The following is a 21,266-nucleotide window of genomic DNA, read 5'->3' on the forward strand; positions in this document are numbered from 1 at the left end:
AATGGACTAGTGGAGAGGGCGAATAGGTTCATCAAAGGAGCCATCCAGCTAGCAACCGCTTCAGATATGGATGCCCTCAAAACGGTCAAGGAGGTTGTTGCAGCCCACAGATTAACTCCCAACAGCATCACCCAAATTTTGCTGTTTCGAATGCTGAGGTGGATTAGAGCAGGCTCCACAGTGGTGCCACCATGGTTGACCAGAATAAGAGAAGATGATGAAGTAGATATGGCTGAAGTAGGTGGATGCTGGAAAATGGCAAAGCACGCATGAAGAGATGGAGCAATCAAAGAAGAAAGGCCCAATGCCGCGAAGTCAAGGAAGGTGTTTGGATCAAGATATGACTACCGAGCAAGGACCAAATGACAGGTTTGAAGTTCAGTCAACCAATAAAAGTCATTCACAGAGGGACAAATCATGTCCACGGCTGGCTCCAAAATCTTGTTTCAATGCGGGGCTCTGCCGGGGCCCACTTATCTCCCCTGGCAGCCCCGGCCACTACACGAAAGGGCTTTTATTCTTTTTTTTTTAACTTTGTTTATTTTAAATCAAGGCAGAATGATAAGTACAGACATTATATGAGGTGGTTATATAGGCATGTTGAACCCCAGTCCTTTATCCCCCCTGCGTCTTCTCCCTCCTCCCTCCCCCTGGTCCATCCGTCCCATAGGCCCTGTAGGCGGGCTCCTCCCTCCCGGGCAGTCCGGATTGAGCCTCAGCGACTATGTGTCTTCCTCCGGGCTCTCCTGGTTTTTTAAGATCCAGTGGGCCCTGGTGGGTTTGTAGGTCAGGGCGGGGAAGCGCTGGTCGAATTCCAGCACTGGGGCCCAGATGTTCTGGAAACGATGTAGAGTTCCCGCTTGTGCTGCCGTCACCTTCTCCGCTATCAGAATGTCCCAAAGTTTGGTCCACCATTGGGCTATGTGGGGGCCTTCCGGGGTTTTCCAGGTTCGGGCCACCACCGTTTTCCCTGCTAGTAGGCAGTGAGTTAGTAGTTTCGCTCTGGGTCTGGAACGCGGGTAGGTCCCGGGGATTGGAGCACCCAGCAAGATCGGTTCTGGTTCCAAGGGAATCATTGTTCCGGTAATTTGTGAGATGGACCCTAAGCAAGCTTTCCAGAATGGTTGGATCTTCGGGCAGTCCCACCACATGTGGAAGAAGGAGCCTGGGTGGCCGCATCCTCTCCAGCAAGAGTGGTCCACCTGGGGGTTCATATGGTGAAGTCTGAGGGGTGAATAGTACCACCGCAGCGTGATCTTATACGCACATTCCCGATTGGTGATGCAGGTGGACGAGGTATGTGTTCTGGTCCATATGTCAACCCAGGTTTGATCCTCTATCGGGTGACCCAGGTCGCTTCCCATTGGGCTATGCATCGGCTTCTTGTGGTCAGGAAGTCGCTTAGAAAGCGTCTGTACAGGGTGGATGCTCTGCCGCGGGTTGGAAGGTCTCCCAGGGTGAGTTCTAAGGCAGTAGGAGGGCGTGTTGCTGCTTGCAAGGTTTGGGGATGCGAGCACCAGTGGCGTAGTTGGATATATGTGAATCTATCCCGTTCCTGGAGTTGGAACTTCTCCTTGCATTGGGTGAATGTGAGAGGTCGATCCCCCGTATACAGCTGGTCTATGGACTCCAGCCCACCTTCGATCCAGTTGCGAAAATTTCGAGGATTCATACCCGGTGTGAACATTGGCTTATGAAAGACCGGGGAACGTGGGGTCAGTCCTCTCGGCACTCCCTTTCGTTTTAGCGCCCAGTCCCAAGTGCTAAGGGTGTGTTTAGTTGATAGCAGGAGCTCTCTCCCCAATGGGTCTTGAGGGGGGCGGGATGTGTGGTAGAAATCGCAGGGGTAGGGGTGCCCGTGATTGTTCCAGCTCCACCCATCTGGGGCGGTTTGTCGTATTTTGCCAGGCCTGGACCTGGGCCAGTTGGGCTGCCACTCTGTAGGCCTGTAGGTCTGGGACCCCCAGCCCTCCCAATTTGAAACTCCCCAGCATAGTTCTGAGAGGGATTCTCGCTTTCTTACCTCTCCAGATAAAGTTCAGCATTTTCCTCTGGGTCCCTCGGAGAGTTGGCGTGGGGATTGCCACTGGTAGTGAGGCGCATGTGTATAGGAATCTCGGAAGGAGGTTCATCTTGCATGCAGTGATGCGCCCGAGCAGTGAGAAGGGCTTTTTTTCTAAAGCCTGTAGCTCTCGTTCGTGTGCGAGAGCTTCAGACTTCCGAAAAAAAATGCCTTTCAGCCATAATGGTGGGGCTGCACCTGCAAGGCATCCCTTCAAGCAAGAGATGCCCGTGGGCCGGCACCACCATTATGGAGAAAAACGTGAGGCCGCTGGAAGCAGAGGCCTTGTTTTCTAAATCCTGAAACTCCTGCGCATTTGTGGGAGTTTCAGTCATCAGGAAAACGACTTCCGCTTCCAGCGGCCTCACCTTTAATGGTGACGCGGCCCCTCCCCAGCTGGCGAGGGGGAGCGCCATCATTAACGCTGAAAAGGCGCGGCGCTGTCCCCTGCCAGGCAAGTCTGTAGAAAATAAGTGCAGAGATCAGCATCCTCTCCCCCATGGGGCGAGGGTGCTAATCTCTACAAAAGGCTACCTGGCAGGGGTGCCAGTAGCCCATTGAGCTGGGGCTCGTCAAGGGGCCTGGCTTAAAGAGCCAGCAGGTGATCGCTGCCATTAGGCCACGGCCCCTTAATGAGCCCCGGCTCATTTTGTAGTGCCACTTAAGGCACTAAACCCACCCCTTGTAAAAGCCCTGACAGAGTGGCTACCAGAGAGAGAGAACTAGAAGCCACCACAAGAGAAATCACAGAGGGAGAGACAGAAGGAGAGGTGTCAGAAACAACCCATGAAGTGAGTCAAACACAGGACACAAGTGGTAGGAAGGAAGATCGTCCGAGAAGGGAGCACAGAAGACCGGTGAAGTATGATGACTTTGTAACGAAATAAACTTTGCTGTGTTATCAAAGGGAGGTTTGTTGGGATCTTGCGAGACGCGCTGCCACGTAGTCTTGCGAGACTTTGGGTGGCAACCCGAGAGAGCCGAGAAAGCGCGCCAGAATGACATAGGACAGCGCAATAAACACGGAGCAGGTCGTGCTCACGGCGCTCCTCTCAGGAGAGTTATTCAGCAGACTTATTGAGACTTTACCCCTTACAGCACACTGCACTGTTCATGGACTGCAACCCATATACTTATAATGCACCATTCTAAATTGTTTGAACTGCTAATGTTACTGCAACAATAAAGTTGCTAACTCCATCAAGCCATCTTCTCATTATTTACTGCAGAAGGAGGGCACCGGGGGGAACGCAAAGCGTTTCCCCCCGGGGAGGTTTTTGGCGCTGCACACGGCCAGCGAGTGGCCGTGGGGGGCAGAGCGCCTCCCTGGGGTATTTAAGGGGCCAGGGAAGGTTCGGAAGGCAGGCGACAGTTTGACTTGGTGATTGTCAAGTCCTGTTGCCTGCTCCCGAGCCTTCCCTAAGTGTGCTGGGCCTAGCGGGGCGTGGTAGTGCAGTGCAGGTGAGGTAGGGTATTTGTGGGGGATTTAGGAATTGGAGGGCGGGTATATATAAAAAAAAATTTTTTAAAATTTTGTGTCGGCGATTCTCGCCTAGCCGTGGGTAGTGTAAATAAGCTACCCCCCCTCCTTACTTGGGCTGCCGTCGGCGTTTGCCGTGCTCGGCAGGGCGGTGGGGGTTGTGGGGTCGGTGGCCCTTACCGGCCTTCTTTGTCTGGTGACCCGGGGCGCGGGGCGGGAGCGGGGATTCTCTTCGCCGGGCCCATCTGCGGCGTTGCCTCCGGCGCTCGGGAGTCGGAGGGAGCAGGCCTGGGCGGGCGGCGTTACCAGGAGGTGCCGTGCGGGATCTGGGACATTTCCTTGCCCGCTTCCCTCAGCGCCGGCCCTCTTCCTTCAGGTCCTCCTGGTTTGCGGGTTGGTGGTGGGGGGCGAAGCGGCTCCCTTGTGTCCCGGTGCGGTGACAGCCTCCTGTCAGAGGGGGCAGGGCAGGCACCTTAAAGGGGCCACGCTATTTTTTCTAGTTAGGCTGGGGGGGCGGTGCAGCTTGTGTGCCACCAGGGGGCAGGCCGGGCTGTCCTAAGTGCATTTTCTCGCCGGTTGGTCCGGGTATATAAAAAAAAAAAAAAAAAAGGGGAAATAGTGGGGTTGGCATCAGCAGTGGTGGGGGTTCCTGGGGGGGGTGCATGTATCGAGGGAGGAAGGGGAGTTAGGAGTGGGGGGTTTCTCTTTGGGAGAGGGGTATTTTAGGTGGGGGGGGCTGTCTACTGTCAGTGGGATCATACCTGGTCAAGTGGCACAACGAGTAGAGTGCTCGTTTTGACATCAATGCAGAGCCTGCTAACGCAGGTTCGAATCCCATGGGCGCCAAACTCAGCCTTTCTCATCCTTCCGAGCTCGATAAATGAGCACCACACACCGTGGGTAATAATAAGCAGCGCTCAGATACCTGAGGGTTCGTAGCATTATATAAATGCCAAATTATTATTATTATTACTATTAAAGGGGCAGCTCTATTTTTCCTTGATTGCGTTACAGTGCGGTGCATCTCGCGATACACCAGGGGGCAGTGTGGGAGGTATTGTGTTCAAGTGGATCTTGTGTCTGGTGGGTGTAGGGTTTTTGCTGGGCACTGTAGAGCAGGATTGGGGGGTCTCAAAGGGCGAGGGCATTAAGAGGGGGCAGTATTTAGTGGGGTAAAATAGGAAAATTCATAAAAAATAAATAAATAAATAAATAATATAAATAAATAAACAAATATACTATTTTGGTTTACATATTACCAGTGGGTTTTTATGAGGTGTTAATTTTACGCTGTTCAAAGATAGCAGTTTTGGCATTTTGAGTATAGGTCCACGGGTAGGTTTTGGCTCGGGGGCGTAGTTTAGCTAGCTTAATTTTCAGGGGGCATATTTTTAGTGCACAACCAGATTATTGGTGCACAAAGGGGGGCCAGGGAGCTAGCAAGAAGAATTTGGTTGATGCTAGGGCTCTGAGGGAGGCCCTGGAAATTATTAGCAGAGCATCTAAGGCCCAATTGGAAGGGGCGGTAGGGGAAGTAACGGGAGAAGGGGAGGTAGGTGGGGGCAGGCCGCAGCGTAGAGCTACGGCTGATGGGGCTCTCGCGGTAGTGGTGGCTTGCACCCCCGCGGCAGGGAGAGGGGAGGTTTTGGAATCCAGGGGCAGGAAGATGAGGAGGGAGATAGACAGGAGGGCGTCCGGGGGAGAAAGGATTTTGGGTGGGGAGCCAGTGAGGGAGGGAGTGAATGATAGACCTAGGGAAGCTGGGAATGCTCAAAAGGAGGTGGCTCGAGGGAACAACAGTGGGGCAGGGATGGGGCACAGAAGGGGGTGTCAGGGCAGAGGGGAAGAGGGGGTAAATACCTGCAGAAGAGTGCAGGTGGGAGGAGGGAGAGGTCCCCATCAATAGTGGAAGGTAGAGTGGGGCGCGGAATGGCCCCCCTGGGTAGGACGAGTGAGGGCGGAGGGCGCTGCGCAGCCCCCGCTGGGCAGGTGGAGGTAGAGGGTTTCAGTACGGCCCCTCCTCGGTCAGCGCAAGGAGAGCCTAGAGGGTGCAGCACAGCCCCTAGCAATGAGGATTCCAGGGTGGAGGACGGAACGCCTCGCCCGAGAGAAGAGGACCAGGCAGGGGTTTCCACAACCCCGCCGAGAAGACGTCAAAGGAGTGGCGGGCGGATGCCCCGGGCTCGCAAGAAGATCATCAACTCAACTCGGGCATGAGCTCGCATCCGCAATGTAGGAGCCCTCTAAGAAAGGAGATGAGGAGCATCGGTGTGGACGCCAGACCACAGGCGGCAGGTGTGGAAAGAGGTGAGCGGGAAAGGGAATGGTCATCTGCATGGCAGAGAGGGGTCACAAGAAGGGGGACAGGGGACGAAGGGTCTGGACTGCAAGGTGTAAGGAAAGAAGTTGGTGTGCAGGCCATTGGAGCCGCAGGGGTTGAAATGAGCATTTGCTCAGTGGAGGTCCAAACGGACAAAGTGGGGGAGCCATTGGTGCTCGAAGTGCAAGCTGGAAAAGATAAGGAGGTTGAAGTGAAAGGAAAAGAGAAAAAATGGCCATACATGGGGACAACAAAACCATTGGGGGCGCACTTGATGGCAGCGACCAGGGAGAAGATTCAGGCGGGGGAATTTGTGGATGTCTTTAAATTGCTCCATAGGGAAGTGAGAGCAAAGGAAGGGTCTAAGGAGGAAGAGAGGGAACTGGCTTCACGCCCAACGGTCCCGGTGACTATTGAGAATTGGACGTCGGCGTTTATCATTTATGCCAGTGTGTATTGCGAAAAATTCCCGGAGCGTGCGTGGCCCTGCTTAAATATATGGATGTAATAAGGAAGGCTTTCACGAGTTTTGGGGGTTTTGCCTGGGTAAGGTATGATGAGGAATTCAGAGCGAGAATGGCAGAGGACAGTCAGGCGGTCTAGGGGGAGATAGATGTGGATCTCTGGCTGCAATGGATGGCCCCAACGAGGCCTGCCCCGACATTGCACACAGCAAGTGGGCTGCCCGTGCCTTTCCGGCCCTTTCTTGGTCGCCCCGCCCATGAGGGGGCAGGGGGAGGAGGCAGAGGACAGCCCTCGACAGCATGTTGGGCGTTCAATAAAGAAGGATGCACGAGGTGGATGTGCAAATTTAAACACGAGTGCAGCAGGTGTGCGGGTCGGCATCCGGTTACAGATTGTTTTCAGGCAGGGGACAGTGGGTCAGGGCGAGGAGCAGGGCAAGTAGGGTGGGGGGGAAGGACCGACTGCCAGGTAAATTGGGGTGTGCTGGTAGGTCGGGCTCAGTTTATCGTAAAAGGAGGGGGGGCACAAGGTTTGATGAAAGGTTTTTGGGGGCAACTTAAAGGGGGCAGGAGAAGGGTGAGGAGGAAGACGCGTAGGTAGGGGAGGGCCGCAGGGGGGATGTAATGGTGGAAATTGTTAAGGGAAGGTAGCTGTCGTTTGGAGGGCATGGACGATGGTGGTGAAGCCCTCACGCTTGCCGCACGGCAAGGTGAGTAGGCTTCAGGCTGCATGGACGGAGGTGCGGGAGCGCCTCTGGTGCAGCAGGGGGAAGTGAGGAGATGGGTCTGCATGGACGGGGGTGCACTAGGGCCCCTGGTGCAGCTGGGAGAAAAAAGTGGAGCAGCGAAGCAAGGTGCCAGAAGAGGAATTTATGTGGAATGGTCTGCATGGACGGGGGCGCAGGTTTGGCCCCTGGTGCAGCGGTGGAGAGGAGTAAGGCAGAAAAGGGGCCTGCATGGAGGGGGTGCACTAGGGCCCCTGGTGCAGGTGGGAAACAGGTGGTAATGGACGCAAGGAGCTTGAAGATTGTGATATGGAAGGGACTGCATGGACGGGGCGCAGGTTTGGCCCCTGGTGCAGCAGTGGAGAGGAGTAAGGCAGAAAAGGGGCCTGCATGGACGGGGGTGCACTAGGGCCCCTGGTGCAGGTGGGAAACAGGTGGTAATGGACGCAAGGAGCTTGAAGATTGTGATATGGAAGGGACTGCATGGACGGGGGTGCAGGTTTGGCCCCTGGTGCAGTGGCGAGAGGAGTAATAAAGTAAAGGGCCTGCATGGACGGGGTGCACGTGGGCCCCCGGTGCAGGTGGGGCAACGCAGGGCCAAATTAATAAGGTGAAGGAAGGTGGGGGGGCAAGGGTGAGCAGGAGGGTAATAGTTTAGGGGAAAAGGGGGGGGCTAGTGGTTTTAGGTGTATTGTTTAAAGGTTAGGTGAAAGGGGCGGAATATTGGGGGACAGGTAGGAGAGGACCTTGGGTGTTTCCGGAGAGGGTTAAGGAGATGGCCAGTAAGGATAGGTTACTGAGGGAGGTGTTACTAGTGGTATGGGAAGGGTTAGGAGGTTGGAACTCATTCACTTAGGAGGGGTGCAGCATCTGAAGGTAGCAGGCTGGACTATTCAGAGGAGTAGGTGAATAGGTTGGGACGCTGGGAGTAAGGGAGATATAAAGGGTATGCCAGGGACCGGGTCAAACTGAATGTTGTTAAAAAAAAAAAAAATCAGTAGGTAGCAGGAGTGTTGCATTTATTAGGATGTTGTTGATTTGCAAGTGATTTTGTAATTTCTTTTTCAGATGCTGCCAGGAGGTACGGTCAGATGTCAAAAAACGTGTTTTTTGGGACATTTTAGGTTTAAGTGGGCGGGGAAAGAAGATGAGGAAAGGGTTGTTGGCAGGCAACTGGGGTGCAACTATAAAGATGTTGTGGTAAAATGGTCTGGGTTTGGGGGGCTGGGCTGGGATCAGTTGCTTCCTATGCTGGCTGGGTTGAGGGAAAACTATGGGCCTCCAGTTGGGGGGGGATTAGTTTTGGTGGGGAAAATGATCTGGTAAGGGATACGGGTGTGGCTTTTTTCAAGAAAATGAAAAGGGTTTTTTGTTATGGGTCCGACAAGTGTGGCCTCAAGCAACGGTAGGGGGGACTAAGGATTTGCCACAGAGAGTTGGGAGGGGAGCGAGGAATGAGGGTCCGATAGAGCGGGCAAGGAAGGGGATAAACAGAGAGATGGTAGAATTTTGTACATCGGTGTCAGTACAGGTTTTGGAACGTACGGAGATGGTTGAGAAAGGATTGATGAGATTTAGAGAGGATGGGTAAACTTTCCGGTTTGGGGAACAATCATCTGGCGGGACTTGAGTTCTTGGCTGGGAGATTGGTTGAGGAGTTGGAGGAGGAAACTGGTGGGGGGGTGGGGCAGAAAGAACACCTCGGGGGAGGGTTTTTCTGGTGCCGGGGGTATGGCCCCTTTTGATGTGGGGGGAGGGAAGCACAATGGGGGAATGACACGGGAAAGGATGGGGTGGCGCTGTTTGCACAAGCGGGCCACCACGGGGGAACAAGTATTGAGCCTGGAGGGGCATGGCCCCGGGGAGAAAGCGGGACGCCTGGAAAAGGGGGAAGGAGACGGTAGGGTCCAAGGGATAGTTAGGGAGGAAATGGCTTTATTTAATTATTTAATTGTTGGGTAAAAATGAGAATGTTTAATTATTTAATTGGTTGTTTAAAATATGTCTTTAGTTTGTAAGGCCATGGAGCCAGGTAAGCGTTTAATTGTAAGCTTTGGCCTGTCACACTAAAGCGACCTTTTCCACTTTTAAATGAGTCTGGGTTTTTGTGCAGTAAGCCAAAATCTCCCCTTTAAGTGTTGTCCATTTCCATCACTGGTTACCGTTAAGGCTTTCGCTAAATCAATTAAAACAATGATTTGATTGCTTTTTAAACAGGGGACTAATGTGAACTACTGCGAACTCACAAGTGACGCAGCAGATTTTTGTGTAATTGCTAGGTCCATAACCTTGGGAGAAAGTCAGCGTGTGACTGCTTATCTGGGTGTGCCTGGGAGGGGTGGCTTATTAGAGTACATACGTTAGGGGTTATGTTGTGCAACGCATGTGGCAGTCTCCAGGCAGCGCGAGGCTCTTCTCCTCATCTCAGAGCGCGCCCCTTCCGGTTGCTGCGTCTTATAAAGCATAGGAGGCACAGAGCGCTGCACAGGGGGCTCGGAAGGAAGAGGGTTTAAACAAGACTCCCGGAAGCATTAACGACACTTGAGAAACATGGCTGCGTCTGCGAAGAGCTGGCGTAAAGGTAAAACGCCACTAGTGTTAATGTTAAGCAAGAATTCCAAGCATGTTATGTCCTATCATCGGTTTATAGGTTGCGCATATTCATCTTAATGCCAAACGGCTCAGCGCACAGTGCGAACTAGTAACCCTCTCCCTGCAATTATATTTTTCAAAAGGTAAGTGACGTTTAAAACTATGAGTGGAGAAATTAAGCAGCAGGGAATTAAAAGGAGGTTAGAGGAGACCGGTAAACTGTACATTGCCGGGGGGGGGGGCGCGTAACCCTTTTTCAGCCAGTGGCGGATGCCTGGAGGCAATTGGATTGGGTAAGGGAAACTGCAGGTATCGCAGTGTTAAGCAGCATAACTAGTGAGGGGTGTCTACCAGATTGGGGCTCCAGAACCGGAGGGGCAGGGCAAGTTGGCATTACAGAATAGTTGTGGCTGTACGTTTATGCTACCGTACTACGTACCAACGAGGGGGGCTTTTGATATGCTTTATAGTGCACACATGCCAACCCTCCCTTTTTAGGAGTCTATTTTTCTGGCAGCAATGTTGCTGTTTTTCTAAAACTTCCTTTCTCTCACCTAAAACATCACTGCACCCTAATGTAAGTCCGAGGGCGAGTAATATCCCGCACTTTGCTTCGCAAAATCTCCCTCCTGGCTGATCTGAAACGTTGGCATTCATGTCAGTGGCTGCGTTACTGGAGTATTAGTAATAATAAGGCTTCAGAACATGACCAGCGCCTGCGTGATTCTGGGCAAATCAACGTGGGTCCTTGTTCCTGTAATTAAATGCACATATGCGGAAAACGGCCACGGTCCTGCGGTTTCGCTCCTCTTCACAGGCTTGTTTCTGTGATGGGATCCCGAACAGTTCGGTGTGCAGCCACTCGTGTTTGAAATGCTCCCGCTGTGTGCTGGCAGATGTCTGCATGCCACGCAGGGACGCGCTACCCCGAGCTTTGCTTTAGTCCGTTTCCAGTTTTGGCTAGTGTCGGTTTTGCTGGGACTGTCCCAGTATGTGGCGCTCTGTCCCCTTCTAAAGATTATGTTCCCATTGGAAACTTCAGTGGTCCCGTTTTTTTTTTTTTTGTAGTATGTCTTCATAGCTGGCAGGCAGGAATGCACAATCTCACAAAGAAGAAATGCTGCATTTTACAACTTAAGATAGTTAGTGATAAATTAATTATAACATGTGTTTCTTTGAACAGTAGCACTGGAACCCCCTTCTCCTCATAACTCTACTGAAGTGTAGTGCCTTCACAGCCGCTTTGAAAAGTTAGTCCTACTTTTATGTTAGTTGCCGTGTCCCGGTTTTTTACTTTTTAAATCTGGTCACCCTCTTTCAGGGCCACCCATCAGCATAAGCTATTCCATTGATGTAAAGACTGGAGGGAGAGGGGTTGTGGGAAGGGACACACAGCATGCAAGTGGTGTTTGAATTTTTACGCCCTTCCCTATGTCCATTCCCAACCATAACCACCTCCTCTTCCGCCAAATCACACCTTCTTGGGCTCTCTTTTTCAGCTACCTGTATCAGTTAGTATCAAATTATGTGTGCTGCATATGTCCTTCCAGTGTTATTTCTAAGCGGTGTTTCTAGAGATAATGGCTTACTCTACAAGCTCATTCATAGCTGCAATTAACAAAAATGACTTCAAGCACCATTTGAGTCATAAGCAATGTGTGTCCTTGTATCTGTTTCTTGCACTCATGTACTATTAAAGAAAACATTGGCAAAGCTGACAGTTGTGGCTTGTTTATCGATGGGCGTTTGCCAGGCCCTAACTACATATGGTTGGCTCTTCTGAGCATTTTCCAGGCTTTACCATATGGCCCGGTGGTACCATTTTGGCATGCCTTCCAGCTACTTAGCCCATGCCTACACAAATTCCCACTGTTCAATATGCTACTGCTTTAGTATAAGTGAAGTAACCCGGAGCTGCATTTCCCAGAATACCATATATGTAGACGTAGAAAGTCGAGGAGTGGGGCATGGCATCATGTTACCTCACCATCCCACTGTTATACTTCGCAGCCCCTTTCAGAGAAGAAACACACCAGAGCGGGAAGAGGGCGGAAGGGGAGGGACACTGGAGGGAGTGGGACAGTTGGGGATTGAGTGAATAAAGAGAAGGTTGAACCACACAATGGCTCCTGTAGTCATTCGGCTCTGCTATGTGTAGATGGCCAGCGAGGGAGCCTAACAACTGGCGATGAAGCCGCCGTCCCAGGTGTGCAGCAGGGAGGCAATACTTTAATTTAGTAAACCCGCTGCTGCACCACATTATTGGGTCCTAGCAATATCCATCGCTTAAAGTTCAGCATCCATTGAAGACCTGGCATCTGAGGCTACGGGTACCCTCTATGTCGGTGCCCTTTAACAGTCCTGATGCCGAACTCTCACTTTTCCCAATGCATGCATGAGCCACCCAGTCCTATATTTATTTTCCCCCATTGTATTTCTTAGGTGTGTGTGTGTGATTTACTATAACAGTGCAAGGGGTTGATCAAACAGGACTAGATGTTTTCTGGTTCTATGTTCATTTATCGACTGACTCTTTTTTTAGCCACAAAAATCGAATGTTTTTCAATTTAAAAAAAAAAAATCATTTGGCAAAAAAAACATGGAAATATGACTGTCGGTAAATGAATGTTGTACTGCTTTTTCATGCGAGGATTTGGGGGTTGCGGGGGTACATGGCTGTAGTTATATTTTTAATTTCTCTTTTTAGTGCTACGACCAAAACTATTGTCTTTCACACTTATTTCAGTACAAGAAAACCTCATTACATCTTATAATACATATATACAAAAAGAATCCAAAATAAACATCTTTAAAATGTTAATCATTACGTTCATCCAGTATTTCAATTCTAAAACCAGAGAAAAATCCTTGTCAGTTAATCCTACAAAGCATTTTTTTAAAACAAAAATTAAACACAGAATTCAAAGACCACAGGATTTTAAAGTGTTCTCTCGTTCTACAAACAGCTAACTCTGCTAACATTCTCACAACTTCCATGGTTAGGAGTAGTTCACGCTCACTCGATCCCATACGTTTTCTGTGGATGAATATGTATTTTGGATGATAAAGCATCTAAGCTATTTAGTTCTAATATCTACAAGCGACCAAAATTTAAAATTGTCCACCGTACCTGATATGTTAAAGTATTTATAAAGTGGTGCCACCAGTTCACGATCCTGGCTTTGAACATGCCCAATTTAGCTCTGTTGGGATAACTCCCAGGTATGCTAGAGGGCCATTAGGAGTTTGCGGACTCTTGGAAGGCCCAACTTTCCCCAGGTGGAACGTAAGTCTCAGTCAAGCGGCAAGTTCAAACTGCGGTTTATTACAACAAAACTAACAGGTATCAGAACACGGAGCGACGAAATCCACAGACATCTCAACGACTCCTGGCTCACAGGCCAGTTTTGTATCCTGATTGCGTCATAGTGATGTCACAACCTGGGCACTACTCCAGAAAAACTATCACCATCTGTACTAACAGTTCAGAAAGTATGATCCATGGGGGGGTCACAACAGATTATTTTCTTGAATAAACCAACTTCCACGTCCTGATGAAGGCTCAATAACTGATACATGAGCTTGTGGGAAAAAGGGCCGACACACGTGTTGATCAGCACACAACTCTAAATTTGAGTCTGTTGTGTTTTTCCCACTTTGTAATATCGACAATTCTGCCACTCAGTACTGAGCCCAATCACAACCCAAATCTCTCGAAATATTTCTTTGTAATTGTTGTTGAAAGGTTCTTTGATTATTTATTTCTAGTGTTTATTTAAAAAAACTGAAAGGGAATTATCATCAGCATCACACACATGTTTGAAGCTTACAAATTGGTAAGCTAAAAAATATGTTAGTGTGCACACAATTCGGGAGAGGTAATGGGCTTCCTCATATAGTTTCTGCATAACAGTAAAGCCATCTACATAGATTTTGTTCGAGAGCCAAGTTACTTGAAAGCACACAATCAGTTACACAAAAAATTAAAGGAATAGTGCGCTCAGAAATATTATTGGCAAAAAAGATGGCCAATAATAAAAAAAAGATCTAAACATTGAAACTTTAAAATGGGAAGCACTAGGAGGCATCCATTTTGTGAAATGGATGCCGCCTGTGCTTGCCTTTGCGGCACTAATGAAGCAAAAGCCAGCCAGCTGTAGTAAACAAAAGCTACCACTGGGTGGCTTTTGCTTCATTGGTGCCGGAGGACAGAGACCAGAGACTGCAGGCAGGAAAGCTGCATCTCGGTAAGTGCTAATTTCTTTTTTTAAATAAGCACTAGCTGCGTTTTTTTTTTTTTTCTGTTTTCCGGGCTGGAGGAGCCCGGAAAACGTAGAAATAAAACCGCAGCTTTTAAAATGTTGTATTTGTTTGCAGTAGCTTTAGCTTTGAAGCTACCGCAAACATAAATACAACGTTGTTGTATTTTAAAACGCTGCGGGTTTCTTTCTAAGTTTCTCGTGCTCCTCTGAGCCAGAGGAGCCTGAGACACTTAGAAAGAAAAACCGCAGCGTTTGTGAAACACAACTGCGTTGTTTCTGCCTGCCTTGGCTTTCACTTTGGGTCTCCGCGGCTCCCCCGGGGGAGACCCAAAGTGAAAGCCAAGGCAGGCAGAAACCCAACGCGGTTGTGTTTCCATGCCGCAGTGTTTCTGCCTGCAGTAGCTTTCACTTTGGGGCTCTGGAACTCCCCCAACCCTGAGGGAGTCTCGTAGACTCCAAGCGAAAGCTGCCGCAGTGAGAAATACAATGTTGTGTTATTTGTAAATGCTGCAGTATTTACAAATCCAACAACGTTGTTGTTCTGAATGCGCAGCTTTCGCTTGGGGTCTCCTGGACTCCCTCAGGGTTGGTTGAGCCCAGGAGACTCCACGCGAAAGCTGCCGCAGTCAGATTAAAAACGTTGTTGTATTTATGGATGCCGTGGTTTTCCAACCACGGCAATCACAAATACAACAACGTTGTATTTTTAATTGACGCGCCTCTGCTTTTTGCCTTCATTTTACGTTTCTGTGCTTAAAATGAAAGTGAAGGCAGCCTCCTCAGCTCTACTCTGGCTGCAGTAGGCAAAAGCTCCCAGTAGGGGGCCTTTGCTGCTTGTTTAGTGCCGCCAGGGCAGAGCTGAGGAGGCTGCCTGAAATCACAAAATGGATGCTCCCATGTAAACACTTTGAGCCTCGTTTGCTCAAAGTGCTTACATAGGAACTTTCATTCAAAATATGTCTAAACTATGTTTTAGACTATTGTCCATCATTTTAGCAATTAATATTTCTGAGCGCACTATTCCTTTAATTTCTTCTTCATTCCTTAGGAAGCTATTAAAGCCTCTTCTGTTCCAGTTAATGAGACCTAAACCCTCTGCTGTCGGAGGGGATTACTCACACTTTCGTCCTTGGCAAATTCTCATTTGTGTGTCTAGTAACCCTGACCAACTCCCTTGGGCTGCCATCATACTCCTGCTCCTTTACTCGTGCTTGCCCTAGAAGCTATTGGTGGGCTGGTTTGTAGAGGCTGAACAGTCCCCTGTGCATCCACCCTTTTCTGTAGTAATGTCTTTACCTCCCTTCTTTCTTGATCATACAAGGCAACCATATGTTAGCAGCTCCCCCTTCTCCTCCAAATGGGACTTCACCACAAAAGAGGCGTGCCAGTACACAAACCTGCTCGAGTCTCATAAGGGAAACTCAGTCATGTCTAATGAGGGCATATTTCGAAGTGCAGGTATTTCGCGTAACATTTCTAGTAGATTAGTCCCATTAAGAGGTATTTCCAAATTTAGGTGAGCGAATCAATATAGTACATGCCAGTTACATGCGCTTATGGAATGCCGGCTTTTATTGATCCGGTAGGGCCCGCACTCGCCCTTTAGTCTCTGTAAAGCTGAAATACACGTTCAACTGAAAAGACCAGCATCTGCCCGCACGTTTCCATAACCCCTCCGACACGCCTGTGCCAAGGAACCAGGAAATTCGTCTGAAAATCAACTGGCTGTTTCACCGAAATTCCATTGCACGATATTCTACATGTCGCCATAAAGACAGATATTTATTGAGCACAAACCTTGCTTCGGGGAGCAGGAGAACACAGTGAGGGAAGCAGAGAAAAGAGGAGTGGGGAGCTTGCAGAGGAGGGCGAGGGTAGGCAATTGACAGCAAGGGATCCAAAAGGAACCAGGGGAGGAGATGTGGGAAACATGTCACCCAGTCGTAGGTAGGGTGGGGGAGTGCAGGGTGTGGACCTATGTGTTCGCTTGGCATTCATTTTCAGGTCGAACTATGTAAAGTAAAAAAAAAAATATGAATCCCACTTGTAATCCATTCCTGAGATGGCAGATATTGCCTCGAGGTTAGGGCTATTGGTGGGCAGAGCCCCAACAGCCCTCAAATTGTCTGCAACTGGGTGCTCCAAGACTCCTAACCAGCTGCTAGAAGGCAGGTCCTTCTTTTTTTTTAAAATTCTTCTAAAGCCTGAAACAGCTACACATAAATGAGAGCTTCAGGCTTTAGAAGTGTTGGGTAAGAATGGGTGCAGTCACAATGTGTGAGACTACACATCTACATGGTGTTAGGTAACCCACCTTTTGGTATAGGTCTGTACTACACAAGTTGATAGTGTGACTGAGCCATCTCAAGAGGGGTAAATGTGAGCTGTAGAGCTGTACAATTGAAATCCGTAAATACAAGTAGCCAAGTAACAGTTACACTCAAGGTTTCAGTTATAGTTAATTAGTTACCGTAAATAAGCATTCTTTAAAAAGGTAAGATTGTAACAATACGAATTAACTTTTACTTTTCAGAATCGAACAAGCCAGTGAATAATCTTTGGATATTTTTAATACAGTTCTCCTACACCCAGAGGCGACTTCAATCACAAGGATAGTATTTGCCTTTACATATTGAACTAGGATACGTTACAGATTTAGAGTTGCAGAAAGATTAAGGGAAGCAAAAAGTTTAGATTCTCATGAGATGTGAGGACAACTGAAGCCTCCAATGAAGTCTAGATAAGGCTTTCCCAGCAGAAACCGTGTTTAACAAGCCACAACCTAAGGGGGAGGGAAGTAATATCAATGCCAATGGATTTGGAGAGACAGGACAGCGAAAATAAGTTGTACACAGTCTATAATTCTGATGCACTTCTTGGATAAGTCTTGCACAAACTTGAGAGAGTTCAGAAAAATCACTTGTAGAACCACAAGCTGTTAAGCCTGTGAGCTTAAGTAGGTGAAATCAACTCAGAAAGTAAGTAGGTGTAAGTCTCAAGTGAGACAGCACAACGTAAGGCAAGAAGGTAAGTACCCCCAAAGCCCAAACAGTACCTCTGGTTAGAAGAAAAGGTTGTCTAGCTGGATTCTGCCTTGCAACAGCCAAGCAGACCCTGGTTCCTGACCCTCAGTCATGGAGACAAGAGGGAGGATGTCTAGAGGGCTCCTGTGGCAGTACTCTGGGAAGGTCATCAGCCGATACGGGCTCTTTTCGATTCAGCAGCACTTTGCGGTTTCATCGCTTTGTAAACATCACCGATGCAGAATGTTGGACATTGGTTGGACTCTCTGTGCTCCCTCGGTCCTGCATTCTGGTGAGGGGACTCTGGATCGTGGTGTTGGGATTCTGGATTGGGAAGTCCTGCTTCTGGAGGGTCCCTAGGAGGCTCCTGGAGCTTTTGGCTGGATTAGTTCCGCGGCAGACGTTGCACTCGATTATGCCCCCCTTCTGCAGCAACAAAGAGGCACAGCAAGTCAGGGAGGGCACCACGTGGAGTTCGTCTCGGAGTTAGTTGGCCCCACTAACACAAGGGGAGAATCATTCCTGTTCCTCTGTCGAGATGGAAAAGGAGTTTCAGCACAGCAGCAGGGCGTCATCAGGCAATCGAAGGTCCAGTAGGTTGCAGCAAGCTTTGTTCAGTTTCTTCTTCAGGTGTTCTTCCAGTAGGCAACTCTGCCCGTAGTCCCAAAACCCTTGTCTATTAAGCAGGTTTCTCCCATTCATGCACAACCTAGGCGGTCAATCACACAAGAGGGTGGCTTTCAATCTGGACTAGTTTCATTCAGGCACTCCTAGAGACTAAGGACAGGAGTTTCGGGACCCTCCCTCACATCCTGTCCTTCAGACACACTGGAGCCAGGGCCGGCTTTCAGGGCTGAAGCCCGCCAACGGCAAGACAAAGGGCTCAAGCCTGTCTCAACGCACAGAGTAAAAGCCAAGAAAGACCTCACAAACAGAAAACGGCGATTTAAAAAAAAAAAAAGACGGGGGCCATTTTGATGAAATGGTCACCCATGGGTGCTGTACTGCAGCTGAGGGTTCAGCCTGCGGTAGAAAAGCACAATGGTAGGAAAAATTAAACCACTGCTACCAGCCATTTAAAGTAGTGACGGTAACCTAAAAATAGGATATAGGGCTACTAGGTAACCCCCCGCCCCCCCCCAGCACTCCACATGCTCCAGCTAGTGTCAGCAGGGGAAGCCAGTGGCCAGCCGTCAACCAGCAGCGACTAGTGATGTAGTGACCCGGGTGAGGAATAGAGCCGGACTCTACCCTGAAAACCTGGCCACATAGCAGACTCTCAGACTTGGGTGTGTTTCTCTCCGTTATTTTAAAAAAAATGCATTGTGATAGTATTTAAAAAGTGCAATGGAAAAGCTGTACCATTCTGTGGTTTTGCCTCCTAGCATAGCATTCATCTAGTGAACTTTTCTACCATTATCCAAGTTCCTCTCCAATTGTCTACTTGTCTCGTCTGCACCCTGTCCTGTGTCCTTCCCTATTGTTCTCCCCGTCCCTACCCCCTCTCACCTTTCCTCTCCTCTCCCTACCTACTCTATGGTGCTCTGTCTCTCCTTTCTTTTCAAACTGCTTCTATATTGACTATCCTGCACTCCTCACTAAATCTGCTAGGAAGAAGTTTAAAAAGACATCCTGGTCTCCAACCCAGGCCTCCCTATCGCAGATACCCATACCAGTGCCTCTACCAGGTAAACCCTCACTGACCTCCTCTTTGGCGTTTCCCTCGCCTGACCTATGGACTCTACATATGGTCTCTGTGCTCTCTCCTATCTCTTCTTCTCCCATTAATGGTGGCACGCGTTGGGATGCCCTCCTGGCTTCCTTCCTCTCCTCTAAGGTCATCATTAATGTTTACCTGAATGGCACCGTCTTGGTCCAAGGTCCTCAGGCCAACCTTCTCCTCTTTGATAGACACTTCCCGTGCATCATCAATTTCCTGTCTTCTCCTGCTGTCCCTTCTCTCCCTTCCTCTGATTCCTTGCCTCCCCCTGTTGTCTCCTCCTTGGCTTCCTAGCCCTCTCCTCTTTCCTCTTCTGCCCCCCCCTCCTCTTCGGGCTCCTTCTACACCTCCGCAGGGCGTACCTCTGATTTGTACCCCTCCCCTGAAGTCTTTCAAGGACGGCAACCTTCTTCGTATTCTTCATTCTCGCTCGGCTGTCAAATGGTTCCTAGTGATTGCATCGACAGTCAAAGCATCGACAAACCATACCATTGACAACAAAGCATCTAAAAAAATAAATAAAAAATAATCAAATGCATTTTTTAATTTTTTAAGGGGGGTTCCCCCGACCCCCCCCCTTTTTTTAATGGTTTAAAACGCTTTTTAACTAAACCCTTTACCATTGAAATTTTCAATGGGTTTTTTTTCAATGTTTTTTTATTTCCAATGGAATGGTTTGTCGATGCTTTGTTTCTAGATGCAATGACCCCACCTGTAACACTCCTCTGACATCTGCCTCCTCCTGGAGGAACTTTTGACCTTGATGTCATCGGTCTCACCGAGACATGGTTCACAGCCAGCTCTGTTACGAGCTTTGACACTCCTCCCTGATGGCTACAAGATCCCCTCCGTGCCCAGATCCAACCATTCCGGAGGGGGTGTAGCCCTGATCTACCCAGAGTGGATTCCTGCCTCTGCCATTCCTACTCCTCTTTCTAATGCCTTGTCTGCAGGCTCTCTCTCTCCAAGCCATTTCCTTACTGTGGCTATAATGTGGCTACCATCTATCAGCCACCTGGTCAGATCTCCTCCCTCCTCTCTGAGTGGGATGACATTTCCTCTTCCCTCCTGGCCTCAACCACTGAACTCCTCCTCCTTGGAGACTTTAACATCCACCTGGATGCTTCCTTTACTTCCTCTGTACTCTTTCGTGACCTCTGCGATTCTCACTTGCTCTCTATTCTCCCCTCTGGCCCGACTCACTCTGCAGGGCACACCCTGAATGTCCTGATCTCTTCAGACCTTCACCTCTGGAGTGATCCGTTCTCCTTTCCTACCAGCTCACCCTCTCCACCCCTCAGGCCAAGCCCACTCCAGCACTGCCACCTACCTTCTCAGTTATCCGACCCATGAAGCGTGTGTCAGTTGAGGCTTTCTCTGCCACTTTCTTCCCCCATCTACCCCCCCACCCCAGCTGATTCACACCTTGACACAGTCCTCTCCATGCTCCACTCTGCTATATCCGATACTCTAGATGTTCTTGCCCCTGTCATGAGGATCCGCTTGAAGCCCAAAACCAAGTGCCACTCTTGGTATGACTCTGACCTCGTCACCCTTAAACGCAAGTGCAGGGTGGCTGAAAGGAAATTGCGGACTTCCGGTACATCCTCTGACAAACTGGCCTGCCGCCTGCTCCAAAGACAATACCAGCTCTCTGTCCGCACCAAGAAGAGAGCCTGCATCCAAGCCCGCGTCTCTGCAGCATCTAAAAACTTGGCTGAACTCTTTAAAATCTGCAAGGATTTTAATCGTGCTGCAACATCTACCTCTCCTGTCCCCTGACAGGCCCTCTGCACGGCCCTGGCTTCTCATTTCATCTCTAAAACTCAGGACATCCTGTCCTCTCTTCCTCTCCACCTCCTCCCTCTACTCGTCTTCAGCCTCCTCTCCTCCCTCCTTCTCTGCCTTTCCCCTGTTCTCCCCAGATGAGGTTTCCAGACAAGTCCGATCTATGAAAGTCTCGTCAAAACAGGTTCACCCTTGTTCCTCCAAAACCATCAAGGACCACATTGACACCCTGGCTCCTGCTCTGGCTGACTTCTGCAACCACTCCTTTGCCACTGGAGTCTTCTCCCCCCATCCCCCCCGAAGCACTCCCCTGTGTACCCTCTTCTTAAAGAAATAAAATTAAAAACTCTGCCGACCCTTCTTGCCCAGTTAACTATCGCCTAATCTCCATCACTCCTTTCCTGGGCAAACTCCTGGAAAAACTGACCATCCGTCTGGCCTCAGAGCTGCTATAAGCACAGAAACTGCTCTCCTGAACATCTGTGGGGACCTGCTCTCCAACCTTGATTCCAACACCCCCTGTGTCCTCATCTATCTTGATCTCTCTTCTGCCTTTGAACGGTCAACCATGCCATCCTACTCAACCATCTCCGTGATAACCTGGGTATCACTGATCAGGCCCTGGCTTGGCTGACTTCTTTCCTCTCCGATCGACCCTCCCAGGTTCAACTTGGGTCCTTCCTCTCTTCTATCTCTACCTGTGGTGTTCCCTAGGTGTCCAACCTCTATCCATGGCTGTTCAACCAATACCTGGCACTTCTTGCCCACTGCATTGCCACTCTCTGCCCCAACTTTCAGTGCTATGCGGATGACACTCAACTCATTTTCAG

The 21,266-nt window shown here is 49.6% G+C and overlaps 1 protein-coding gene across 1 annotated transcript in view; it reads left to right on the forward strand.

Moving 5' to 3' along the window:
- The first annotated feature begins 9,404 nt into the window (after positions 1-9,404).
- LOC138473186 (glutathione S-transferase omega-1-like) overlaps positions 9,405-21,266 on the forward strand; it is a 95,634-nt gene continuing 83,772 nt past the window's right edge. The window contains exon 1 of the mRNA XM_069611747.1: positions 9,405-9,632. Within this exon, the coding sequence (XP_069467848.1) occupies positions 9,602-9,632 (31 nt within the window). The 5' untranslated portion in view covers positions 9,405-9,601. The remainder of the gene's footprint in view (positions 9,633-21,266) is intronic.

The sequence above is a fragment of the Ambystoma mexicanum genome, chromosome 8, assembly GCF_040938575.1.
Source record: "Ambystoma mexicanum isolate Mex_15411 chromosome 8, UKY_AmexF1_1, whole genome shotgun sequence".
NCBI lineage: Eukaryota > Metazoa > Chordata > Amphibia > Caudata > Ambystomatidae > Ambystoma > Ambystoma mexicanum.